Source organism: Pseudomyrmex gracilis, unplaced genomic scaffold, assembly GCF_002006095.1.
Source record: "Pseudomyrmex gracilis isolate BER0280 unplaced genomic scaffold, ASM200609v1 scaffold_216, whole genome shotgun sequence".
Lineage (NCBI taxonomy): Eukaryota > Metazoa > Arthropoda > Insecta > Hymenoptera > Formicidae > Pseudomyrmex > Pseudomyrmex gracilis.
Genome location: NW_018020800.1, coordinates 118,413 through 131,949, shown reverse-complemented (window position 1 = coordinate 131,949; position 13,537 = coordinate 118,413). Strand labels below are relative to the sequence as shown.

General features: G+C 40.7%; 1 protein-coding gene across 8 annotated transcripts in view; it reads left to right on the top strand.

Moving 5' to 3' along the window:
• Positions 1-13,537, top strand: part of LOC109858642 (regulating synaptic membrane exocytosis protein 1) — a 131,125-nt gene that overhangs the window by 22,392 nt on the left and 95,196 nt on the right. For all 8 annotated transcript variants that reach the window (XM_020436111.1, XM_020436110.1, XM_020436114.1 and 5 more), the window contains exon 2: positions 11,723-12,065. In XM_020436111.1, the coding sequence (XP_020291700.1) occupies positions 12,030-12,065 (36 nt within the window). In that variant the 5' untranslated portion in view covers positions 11,723-12,029. The remainder of the gene's footprint in view (positions 1-11,722; positions 12,066-13,537) is intronic.

The following is a 13,537-nucleotide window of genomic DNA, read 5'->3' as shown; positions in this document are numbered from 1 at the left end:
AAGAAGCACAAACAGTCCGTTGTGTTCTTGTTTTTTTTTTTTTTTTTTACGAGTTGCTTTTTTTTTTTTTTTTTTTTTTTTTTTTTTGTATTATTTTCAAGAAGGCGAGGAAAATGAGTTCACACGCCTTCTGGCGTGTTCTTTAATTTTATTTTCTTTGTAAATAACTTTCCGCGCTTTTTCTTCTCGCAATGGCGTTGGAATGTAATATAATTCTCTTTCTAAAGATGTCAATAATTTGAAACCTTGAACCGTGCGAGAGACAATAACTCGGAGACAATATTGCTTTGTATATCACAGTCAGTTATATTTGCCGTCATTGAGCGAGTAATCGAGATTACTCGATATATTTTTGGATAACGTATCGACGTCGTCTATCAACTCTCGCCGAGGGTATTTTCTCCGACCGCGCGCGCGGTTCTTACAACGAATCACACAATCGTCAACAATGTCCGAACTCTCTTCTTTCTCCTTTCATACCGTTCATTCTTGACAAGCAAAGTAGAATGTAATTTGAGACGTTTATTTAACAGAAATCGATTTTCGTGTATCGAGGTCAGCTATTTTGTTTTCTTGAAGTCAGGCGCGCGCGTAGCCGAAGGATGGATCGACGCGCGTGCGATAAACAGAAAAGTATACCGCGAATTTTGAATAAATCATCATTGCAAACGATCAAACTTCATTGATATATATAGATTTCCCGCCTCTCTCTCTCTCTCTCTCTGATGTTCCTCCCCATTGTTATTATCGATTTATATGTATATTAGTCCGCGCACAAAAGACTTCATTTGAAATTCGAAACTTCGCTGCCTTATATTTAACGAGACAGTCGAATTTATCTTCCAGTTCTCCGACTTCTTAATTACTTTTGACGTGTGACATACGGGAAACGCTTTGTTGCTATTATTAAAGTCATCATTTTTTATTAATTCTTTCAGACACTTTAATGCCCGACAACTTCGTTAGCGAACTCCGTTATAAATGACCTCGCTCTATAAAAGTTTAGCGTCCTCGTTGTTGCTCCGTTAATGATTTGCACGTTGCTTCGCGATCTGTTTTGCGTGGCAATGCGGGAATCAAATTATCGTCACAAAACAACGGCGTGTTTTGTCCCAAAATTGTCATAAAATGTCTGTTTCGTTGTGATTTGTTGTCTCTCGTACCGTATGATATTTTGTGTTTTTTTGACTTTTAAAACACACATTTCAAATCAACTGCGCGGCGTATAAATACATCGTCAAAAAAAAAAAAAAAAAAAAAAATAAGCTCGTGCGAACTGTGCGCAAATTATTATTGCATATCTTTACGACGTCATATAAAACTCGATTTCAGGTAAATAGAAGGTTTTGAAACTACTGTCAAAACAAGTTAAAAGTCCGTTGTTCAATCGCTGAAGTGCATCAAAAGATTAAACATCAAAACATGTTACATAAAGGCATCAAAAGCTTGTTAGATGTTTCGCTGTAACAATTATGCAATTGTATATTTTGTTCTCGAAATATGGAAGAACATTGCGCCCCAATTTGTTTGTCTATCCCGACGTAAACAAGAATTGACGAGTCGCAATCAATCAGCGGTTTATTAACATTTGTTTTATGTACCAACGCGAAGTAAAATCACAACAAATTTATTCAATTAGTTTTATATAAAAAATAATGCAATAGCAATTTTTGTTGATGAATTAATCAATTCGTTAAAAAAAGAAAGTAAGTTGTTTTAACTTTGATCTGATTCATCGAAACGATCATTTGTCGAAAGGCGTGAAAAGAGAGCTGATGAGTTTTTTTTTCTCATCAGCGTAATGTCCGGTGGAATTTATTAATCACACGTCACATGTAACGGTATCCTTCGCGCGTGCATGTAACTTTGGTCGGCCGCGGGAGAAAACTTGTGAATTAATCTGCTCTCAGTGGAAGGAAGGGAGAAGGAAGAGCTAATTCCCGCGAAGTGGTAGCCCATAACGAGATCTCGCGGGAATGGGAATGGCGTTTTTCTTGGGAAGTCATTTGGAAATTCGCGCCGTTTACAGAACCGTAAAAATTATTCGTTTAAAGTTGGAAGTTTTTTTTTTCGGAGTTTTTTTAGTCGGCGAAGTTTGAAATTCCTAATGAAATTGTATTTGTCATTTCTAATGCGATCTTTTCTTTTTTTCAAAGAAACGTTTTGTAATTTTTGTTTTTGTTATTAAACAGTATCCCCGAGACGAGCTTATCTCGTTTAAAGAAATTCAGGCACTTGCTCGAGTTCAATAATTATGCATCTCTGCGGCGCATCGTGTGGTTTCCGGACGATGCGCCTGTTCGAGTTTTGTCCGTTGAATAAAAAATGAACGAAAACAAAGAGCAGAACATGGAATAATGCGCGCTAGTCCCGAGGAAGCCGGGCGTGCCCATGAGAAATTGGATTAATTCTGTACACAAGCGAGGGCTGTGCGCGCGCCTTCGCCATCGTCACTCAACGGGTGTCTGCAAAGCACAATGTTCTCGCTAATGATATCATTAGAGAACTTATACGTTGCAAAAAATTAAAAAGACTGGAGGAGATATGTGCAGTCCAGAAAGAGTTTTACCGCGTATTGAAATAAACATATCGTATGTGTTAAAAAACAATATCTTACGCAAAAGATTTGTTATAAAAATTGATTGTTTCGAAATCATATTGCGACTTTCACTTGGAAAGGTCCGTTGTTGCGATCAAATGTTGTTTCCGTGTATATAAAATTTTATCAATGTGTACAGTCACACAAATTGTTGTCCATTGATACATCAAAGCACAATTTTTTAAACAACCACACGTTTTCTTTTTGTATGTAACACCGACGAAGTTTCGGCAGATGTCAATTTATTGTATGTATTTTTTTTTTTTTGCATGTGCGTGAGTCAAGGATTTTCGTTACGTGTTCTTAATGCAAACTCGCGTAATTCGGAATTTGTGTTTGACAATTAATTGCAACACTCTCCTGTGTATAAAAGACCTTGTATATCGGTACTATGGACGACACTTCGATTCTGTGGGACAACAGCCGGATGTCGGCGACATAGCACGCTTGGCAGCTCGTGCAACCAGCCTGCCACGTAACAAACGGATGCGCGCACACGCGCGACGCGCTTACACGGATGAAATCTGATATAGGATAATAGGTTTGAATCCTCTCCCACAGGAACACGCATGCAGAGACGCGCAGATCGATCCATCGCATATAGACAGACACACACACACACACATTCTCTCTTTCACTCATGGAAGTATAATATTGTATGTCATATTGTGTAATGATGTAAATGCGCAGCAAGGTGCGACGCTTCCACGTCCCTTTACGTACATCAAAAGTCTGTGTCGACGTTCGATAGAAATTTTTCTCTCGACCGAGATGGAAGTGTCACACGACTCTCGCGAGAGAAACATATTACTCTGATCATTTTTTTTTTTCGCGGAATCGGAATATCGCGATATCCGTAAGATACGCGGCAAATGAAATTTCGAATTAGAATTTTTCACAGTCGGTTGTACATACATACAGGTCGCCAGTATACGTCGTTGCGTCATATTGACACAGCAATACGTTACCGCGTGATACCGTTGCGTTTGCATGTGACAAAAATTCACTTGTTTTCGTTTCAAACAAAGAATGAGAATTTTTTATCATAGAATAAATATCCATTTCGATACATACAGAAGCCGCACATATTTATTTTCCATTTCTGTTGCATAGTTATGTTTGCGTTTTGTTTCTAGTGATATTTGCGAAACACACGTGCATATAAAAAAAGAGAGAGAGAGAGAAAGAAAAAGACTAAGTTCTTTTTACAACGGCTCGCTTTAAGTTGAATGTGCTTTTTGAAAGAGCAAAAATATTACGCGCGCACACACACACACACACATTTGTTTTGAAGAAAATATGCAATCGCCGCGAAAGAAACGAGATTGATCTGATTCAGCGACTCGTGACAAAAGTGGTCTTCTTTGTCTCAGTAACGGAAATTTTGTTCTTTGTGAGGAGAAAATCGGATAACGAATGGCAGACGTGACTAGATTGATTAGATTCATTCGTTACAGCCCGCGCGAGGGACCGAATTTCAGACTCACAGGGAACATCTTTTCTCCGATAGACTCTCTCTATTGGGCTTCCCGAGCCCAATAAGAACAAAGGAGCCAAAGATCACTCTCGCGAAATTGTCTTGAGGTTGAACACGAAGGATCGATCGCCACTGAGAAACTGCGAGTGCCATTAGAAAAAAAAATTAAATCTCGGAAAGCGAAAATAAAATTTGTGCAAAAACAACGAATATGACAGAGCGATTGTGACAATATTCTGCTGCATAAAACGTTAGAGTGGAGATAAAGTTTTTTTCCTGAAGCGCTTGAACTCGGTGTAGCAGAGTAAGATGTGAAAATAAAAAGAGAAGAGCGTCCTAGCGCGCTGATCGATCGCAACAAGTAGAAGAGGTCAGCGTGCGATCAGCCGACAAGTAGTAGAAACAGCATAAAACTCTCGCTTGCGCGATAAACTCTCGAACTTTCGATGAGAGACGATATCGGTAACAAAAAGTATCAGCAATAAAATCACGTGAGATTTGCCGCTCGCATCAAAATTTAACATTTCTCAAATTGACTTAAAACATTAAATAAAAATATCCGTTTAAGTTACGTATAAAAATAAAACTATCCGATAAAGCCACAGTAACAATATTCCCGTTTTCTAGCGTATATAGAATTTTTTGTTCGATAAAATCGCCGATAAATTTAACTCTAATTATATAATACATGTTGCAATAATATTGCAATAATTCTCTTTGAAACCGATGTCCGGTGTTCGCATATACATTTCCGAGTTTACTGAGTTGTTTCGTGCCGTGCAATAAATACGTAAACCATAAAATATTGCTACGTTCACCGAATGCAAATTATTTCGAACGGCATGCGTACACGCGGCAGCCACGTACACAACAATTCGTTGCGCGCGCTTATCCAAAGATCGCCCATTGAATTATGCGCGCTCGCTTCGCACGCGTAATATGTATTACTAGTGTTTTCAGTTTACACGCGACAATAGCAACTCGTGTGTGCGGAATCAACGGAGCGGGGAATTCTGTGTGCGGGAACAAAATGCGTACATGATAAAGCGAAACGATGGCGGCGGCGGCGGCGGCGGTTGCCTCCGGCTAAGCGCCCGGTATTAAAGTATATAGCGAGCTCAACAAGTAGCCAGTGGGACAGCCATCGTTTTATATGGGGAGGGTGAAACCACACGGAGGTTTCTCTGTAACTGCGGTCGTTATAATCCCTGCGTACAAACGAGGTCTGGATTCGCGTATCATCGATCTTCCCGGCCCCGGCGATTTATCACCATCAAACCGTAAGAAAGTATCGCGAGCTATACGAGCAGAGAAGGAGTTTTTCCTCCGCAATCGCGTAGGGAAAACCGAGTAGGTGGGTATTACGTAGACGCCCGGGGACGGAGGTGATCTTTTTCTATTTTCTTTCGCGATAAAATTTATTTCTGTTTTTTTTTTTTTTTTTTTTTGACGCAGAACATCAACAAGAACTCTTAATGCGCGATCAATAACAAATATAAAGACCTGTATATGTTTGGTCTTTCGCGCGAGAGTTTCATTCTCAACTCTCTCTCTCTCTTGCGAGAAAATTCGAGAGAATATATTCCGTCAATCGGCGGTGCAAAATAGTTTATTCTCCCGGTGCGTGAAAAAAAAGTTCCAATTTTGGCGATGCAATTTTTTTTCACTTGTTTCGATTTTTCACGACAAATTTTTAATTTAGTTCAAATTAGCAAACAACAGTTGCTATATTTGTCTCAGCGTGTTTGGTCGGTACACACGTATTTTCACACTGAACTGGCAAATGTTATGTGTTTGCTCGCGCACATAGCTCGGTCGCATGGAGATCCCAATTTAACGCGGTCGTTTCTCGATTTCCTCTCGAGTTAACGTTTCCGATTAAACCGGGGGCTTATTCGAAAACGTAACTGTGAGATTAGGAGCACAATTGGCTTATGACGAATTGGCTATTTTGTGGATAAACGTTCTGTTTATAACATATCGAAGGTTCGAACACGTGATGATATACGTTTTTCTCGCGTGTCATTCCCGTTATTCCACACGGGTCCACGCATCGCAGAGAACCAGTTTGGAAAAAATGTTTGACATAATAAAAGTGTAAATATTTCTCTTGACAAGAGTTGTGTGAATAAATTTAAACATCAAGAACGTAATCCTGATGCTTTGTAATGGAAATACAAACAGACGTACGGAGTGACGCGATAATTACGAAATTTTGCTACACTTTGCCAAAATATTAACAAAAATGTTAATATTTTTTGTCCCGTTTCGCGCTTTGAATAATTCTCATAAATCAAGAAGGACGATTTTTAAAACAAATTGCGCTGTCGCTCTGAGCGACGGATTTAATTAACGGAGCGCGCTATATACGTTGGCACTTATGCCAACCTGATCGCTCAAAGGGTTAAAAGCGCGGCAAAATTATTGCCCGCGCGTCGTTACGAAAAGCCGGAATACGCGCGTTTTCGCGCAACGGGCGACGGTAATTTGAACGCGTTTCGCGCGAAATTTCGTATAGATATAAAAGAAACATAAACCGCTCGTATGTCGCGTATCCGCAGACAGACAGACAGGCAAGCGGGCGGGCAGGCAGGCAGACAGACAGACAGATTTCGGATGCGTTACAAACATCTGGTTCCACTGCCTCTCAATTTCCCAGTTTTGATTCGACCGCGGACGATCCTATTTTGGATCACGCGTATTTTGGGCGGCCGAAAAGTAGGTCACTCCAACCGTACGTACGTGCTTGGAAACATTATTATCGATATATAATACGATTGTGGATGGCGCATAAGAGCGGTAAACATTTGTATAATCGATAAAGCGTGCATTCGTTACAACAAAACTTGTTTCCAGAAAAGAAATATGCGTGATAAGAATAAATAGAATTTTTCTGAAATAGAATTTGTTTTGTGCTTTAAAGTAAAACTTTTTCGATATATTTACTGTATAACTCGTAAACGTAATAACTTCTCGTCTTGAGAACTGCGATATTTAACGAAATATGGTTTGCGAGCCATTTATTTCTCCGTCGTACGAAGACCGTGTCAGGTTGCTACGTTAACCACAAAATATATAGGGTGTAAATATTCGCTTTAATATTCTACACCGACCGAACCTGACTGGTATCGGACTGAGTGCAAGAGTTGTGCGAACACGGAGAGATTCCGAATTCAAATCCGCTCATCACTTTAGGATGTTTTCCGGTCCGGTCTCTTTCAATCGAGTTGATCGGCGAACTGAATCGTTCAAAAATTAATTCGAGTTTAATCTCGAATAAAAAAAAAAAAAAGTAATAGATAGCGGAAATATTGTTCACTATTTTCAACATCTGTTTGCTTTTCTTTCTTTAAACCACAGAACTAATAAAAAAAAGCATAAAATCAACTAGACTACACAAATGAGATCCAGATATTGATTTGGATCTCACAATACATGTCATTAATTCCGTTAACTGTATTACTTATTTAAACAAAAGTTTGAAATTGTAATACTCACGCACTTTTCTCTCTGGAAGTGCGTTACAAAAAACAATATTCTACACACAGAAGTCGAAAACATTATTCTAAATAGAAGAAACGTTTTTCTCTCTAAATTTCGGAGCGTTTTTAAACCAGGAGCTCATTTTTTTCGCAAAAATATTTTCTAACGCACCCCGGTGTTTCGTCAGACTAAATCAAAAACTCGCATGAATAAATCCGTATTTCTGCCGCGCTTTAGCGCGACGGGATATTTTTCGGATAAAAACCACAATATTCTTGTACATCGAAACCAAGTTACTAGATTGTCATCGCGGTGTCGCGTTCGTGAAATGTGTCCGCGGTAAAATGCCTGCGCTTTCCTTCTCTCGTTTTGTTCTTTTTCTTGCCACGGCCAGTAGAGAGTATTATAGGATATATACGGAATCGAATCTCCTGTGAAGTTCTATAAGCATACCGACCATTGTTGCGTCCGCGAACGCGGCTGGAATCTACGACGAGTCCTTGTGCCGAGTATTGTGTAGACAGCATTTCGTTTCTACGTTCCGCGAACACGACCGATCTCCTGATCCGGAGATAATTTTGTCCCCGCTTCGTACGTCATCGGTGGCTCCCTTGAACTAGATTATTGGTTCATAGATTGTCTTGTCTCTGATCGGCCGCCGAAGGTGGTCGTTTGTCGCGGACATTGTGTCGCAATTCGCGACGGAACACGTCAATTTACTCACAACGTTCGTCAACTCACAAGAGATTCATTTTTTATAAATAATAAATTATTTAGCGTGATATTGTTTTCCTTGCGAGAAAAAATTTCAAATCTTTCAAAGAGAGAATGACTCTACTCTGAATTATTTCTATACTATTCAAGGATATAAGAAAGGTATAATGACGCAAGAGACACAAGATACACGATGGAACAATCTCAAATGAGATGGGACGGCAAAAGTGCGATCAAAAGCCACGTGTCGCCTTTTATTTGACGCGAGCGCGCGAGAAATGTTGGCCATTAACACACTCCCGCCCATACGAGCGCGCGCGCGGGGCCCGCCTATGTTCTCGCTTAATTAACGTGGCTCTCGTGGAACTTAATCCCCCAGCGGAACATTCTTAACGAATCTGCAAAATGGCTACGGTGTTATTCGACGCGCTTGCCGTTTTTCTTTCCGCGCTCGGCGAGGGAAAGAATTTTCCAACTTTCAAATTTCGCGCGTCAACCGCGCGATGTGAATATTAACTTCGGCAATTAATATTGACGAATACCGAAACTGCTTTTTGTTCGCTTCCCGAGCTTCACGTCCGTGCGACAGACGCCCACGTTCGACGGATATTATCCCGGGGCGTCGTCTCAACGGGGATCATTATGGGATAAATTAATATACGCGGAGCTATTACGAGCGGAGCGCTTGAAATTCCATTCCGCTCATTGTTCCATACCGCCCCTTACTTTCGTTTTTCTCCCCTCAACTCCACGATCGTTCTCCTTTCCATCCCTTTCGCATCGCTTTTTTGTCTCTCTGTAATACCTTCCCGTATTTTCTCTCTCTATCTCTCTCTTTCTCTCACTCACTCGCTTCTTTACTTTCTGAAAATTAGTATAATCATCTTGTCGCCACGTCCCAATGTAACGTTCTCCTTTATCGCTAAGAAAGCTTCTTTTACGCGATGCAAAGTTCTCTCGTCTCGTTGCATTGTTCCTCGAAAAGAAAGCAGAGAGATTTTATTTTGTTCTCCGCCGCTAAATGAGATCAAACATAGCGTGCGTTTACATTGTTAATGAGCATTCTTGCGGTATCGTTTGTTCCCCGATTTCGCGTACGCAAAATTGCATAGAAAGCGAACATTATGCGAAAACCCTAAACCGCACGAGAGCCCGATAACAAATTCCGGCCGCAACGACGTTAGAATGACGACGACGGGACTGCAGAGTTGCGTTAATATCACCAAGCGAAAGGGTTAACGAAGCCATTTACATTGCAATTACTATGATTTACGCAACCATGAAACTCGGGTGCACCCGAAATTTGTCTCGTCGTCCCGCACGACCGGAAGCTTAATTGCCTGATCCACGGAATGCGACGTGGAAGAGACTGCGGCTTTCAAAGTGCGCGGGAGAGACGCGAGATCGACTGTTTTCCGCCGCACTGGAATCAGGTGTGCGCCTGTTGTGCGCCTGTTGAGATCGCGTTGAACCAACAACAACAGCCTCTCGATTGTAGTAGGCGTTAATTAACACGTTCTCGTAATTAACGCTATAGAGAAGCACTTTTTTTTCGATAAAAAGCTGTATTGTTTTTGTTCCCATGGTTGATTTTATCAATAAATTAGCTTTGTTTGAAAAAAGACCAATATTAAAAGTTTGGTAAACTTGACCAACTTTCAATATAAAAGTTCCGGATTTGCATGAACAAGAGCTTATTGATTAAAAGAATTATTTATTAGTTGCGATTATTCTGACAGCGCGACATGCGAAACGTCTAAAATAACGTGTGTAGTGCGCGCGCACTACGTTAATTCGTGTAAATTTATTATTAGTTTCGACAGCAACGGCACACGGAGTTTGAATTCGTAATTACAGTGCTATCGTGGTCAACTATGCCCGCGGGAATTAAGGGCCTTTAGTTGCCGCGTGGGTGATTTCCTTGATTGAAATTACAACCGAGAGGAAGTGCACGCGCTGTGAGGCGCGTCAGCGAGTTGATTAAATTCACCGGGCTTTTGTCTTCGATCCCCCCTTTTCGTTAATTTTCGAAGAGAAAAATTGCATTTTGTAAATTGCAACGAGGCACACAAATTTCGGATACATTATCCGCATCAAATAAATAGATTTTGTATTGGTCTCTTTTTGGATTTTGGCGAATTTGCGGAGCAAATCTGCTCGATTTGATTGCATTTTTGTTAACTAAAACACGTTCGAATGAGAGTTCGCGTTTGGATTATCGCCGAGTGAAATTAATGTAAAAGCTACATTTGTTCTAAATATATACTGCTCTCTCTCTCTCTCTCTTTCTCTCTTTAAGCGATGTTTTATTCATGCAACTGAATTATTAGTTTTGGACGCTGTGACATTTTCGAGTTTGAATTCGTAATCACGCCTCCGTCGTAGACACTACGCGTACTCGAGAGAATTATAAGAGAAATCTCGCGCGTACCTATATCTTCTGCGCTTGCCAGAAATTGACTTTTTACGCATTTATATAAATTTTTTAATTTCCTTTTTTTATTAACACGCGTGTTGTGTGCGATTGTGTTCGGAACTATATAGCGCGCGAAACGGAAGAAAAAACAAAGTTGTCACAAGTCTCACCTCCCCGTTTTATCGCGATTTCTAACAATTCCACGATTTTTTTACGAAAAACTTACATTTCTCCAAGAAAAATTTAATCTCGCTGATAAAGAAAATATTTTTCTACTTTTTGTCTCGTAAAATTTAATAAAGAAATATAATTTCGTTAAACACATCGAAGAGAGAGAGAGAGAGAGAGAGAGAAAGAGATATTCAGAGAACTGAACTATTAATGTAACGCGCGGTTCTCCATATATCTATTATACGCACATCTATTTCAAAGTATCGCTTTTGTCGCTTGGAAAAGTGAGATTAATCACCTCGCGATGTGCGCACGCGTTTTGCACACACGTCCTGGGGTAATATTCAGTGCGCGACAGAAACAAAGCCAGATATTAATTTGCGTGGACAAATATTTGTTTGCGTCGAAACTTTCTAACGAGGTTACATTTAGCCAAACATTCCTCTCAAAGCAACTCGGCAGCTAACCCGCGAGAGCAGCGCTGTTGCCGTTTAACTACGAAGTGGTATACGGCGCGCGCGAGAAACTCCGAAAACCTCAATACTGCATTTAAAATAGAAACCCATTTACGAGATGTTCTCGAAATAAGCTCGGAAATTGGTCTCATGACCGTACTAAAACGCTCTGATGATGATCGCTGAATTCGTTATATCGTGATCAACGCTCATAATTCAGGACAGAAGTGGTTCACAGTGCATCATTTATCAAGTCCGGTTTTAAAGCGTAAAGTCGCAAAAAGCGAGGGACAGATTATAAATCACAGATTTGACCCAGTTTTGTTGTTTGACAAAATGCCTGTCCAATTGCTTGTTATTGAAAATTGTCTTCTTCTTCTTCTTCTTCTTCTTTTTCTTCTTCTTAGGATCAAGTTGCCACACCTGAGAGAGAGTCCCATGTCACTTTGAGGGCGAGAGGCGACGGTCGCAGGAGATGCTTTCGCAGCAGGTGGCCGAGCCGCATGGCTCCAGCTATCGCCAACCGAGATTCAACGCCTCCGAAGACGTGAGGAAGCTGTTGTGAGTCAAGGTCGTGAAACAAGCAGCGAGGCTGACACGAGCCATTGCGCAGGCAGGTCGTTAACATCGGTCAGCAGGAAGTGGCGAGAGACACGCAACCGGGGATTTAGGACCTTCTCCGTTTCTTCATAGCCGGGAAACGAAACCGTCAGGATGTTGCGCAACAACGTAATAACGCTCATGAGGAAGGTAGGTTTATATCGACGGAATTTTGATTGTTGTTAAATTAATATTTGCCGAAACTCGATACACATTTTCGGTTTTTTGCTCGCGAATTCCAATTGGTTCGCGACTCTTTTGCATTTTCAAACGTCGCATTTTCAACGCAACAGATTAATCGCACGCGCGTTTAAAACAAACGCGATCGATTGTTGACAGGCGCCGATTTATGAAATGAAACTTGAATCACGTTGAACCGAAGCTCAACGAGAACAAACTTTTCGCGGTTGTAATATAATTCAGTTACCGCCGCGCCGATTATATTATATCGAATGCGAACGAAATGCCGCCGTTCCCTTCCGATCGTAGTATTTTTAGGCGTAATGAAATGTAAAACTATGCAGATACGTTGAAATATCCGTATAATATTGTACAGTGAAACGTTCGTAATTATATTACGCGCCGAAGCCGCGGCGAAGTTGCGACGCGCGCGATTCGCCGCGTGAATCGAATCAGGGTAGGGAAACTCGGACGGGTAATCGATAGATCGTGTCCGGACTGCGCAACCGGTTATTTAACGATCACTTTTATTCCCGTGGATACCCTCGCGCATCGAATATTCAACAGTTGGCATCGATCCCTTCGAAAATACGAGAGATCCGGCCCATTTAGAAACGATAGACGATTCCCAATACACCCGTTCGAGATCTGACCCTACGCCCAAGATCTGTGACAGGATCGTGAGCGATTAAGGACAGATAGTATCAACGGGGGGAGGGCAAAATCTTGGGATCAATGTCAGCGCGCCCGCGGGGGAGATTGTCGTTCGTACGCGTTTGTTTTGTGCGGATCGGTTGTTGCCTTCGCGGAAGTCGCATTAAAATTGCAGATCATCACGCTTCAACGCGATATTTTCATTCTCTCGAATCAATGAAAGCGTATGCTTCATTTAGCGCTAATTGCGCGCTGCGTAATTCAAACGTTCAAACAACTAAACATTACCAAAGGCACGAGAGTTTTAATGTCATAAAATTATAAAATATACATGTATGAGCGGCGCGCGGTGTTCTCGCGCGTAATGACGTATGATGAAAACTGAATATTAAAATCTACTGATTGTAAATTAATATATATTACCACACCGTCATAATCGTACATATCGCACAATATTTAACGCGATATCGAAAAGAGATCCGAATAGCATTTTCGGTTGTTTAAAGAATTATCTTCGAATTAATCTTTGGTACAGAACGATCGCGATAAAAAAAGATGACACGCTATAAAAAAAAAGAGAACAAAAATCGTAATGTCTTCAATTTTTCTTTGTTTTTTTTTTTTTTTTTTTTTAAATAAACTAACAATATTAATTTCAACGCTGGGCATTTCTGCGAAATGAATAAATGAAATTGATCCATCAAGAACAACGTTGGTCGCTTTGTGTGTTGAAAAACGGATTAAAAGGGCCAAAGAAACTCGAGCGACACGTGCGCACCCGCGACACA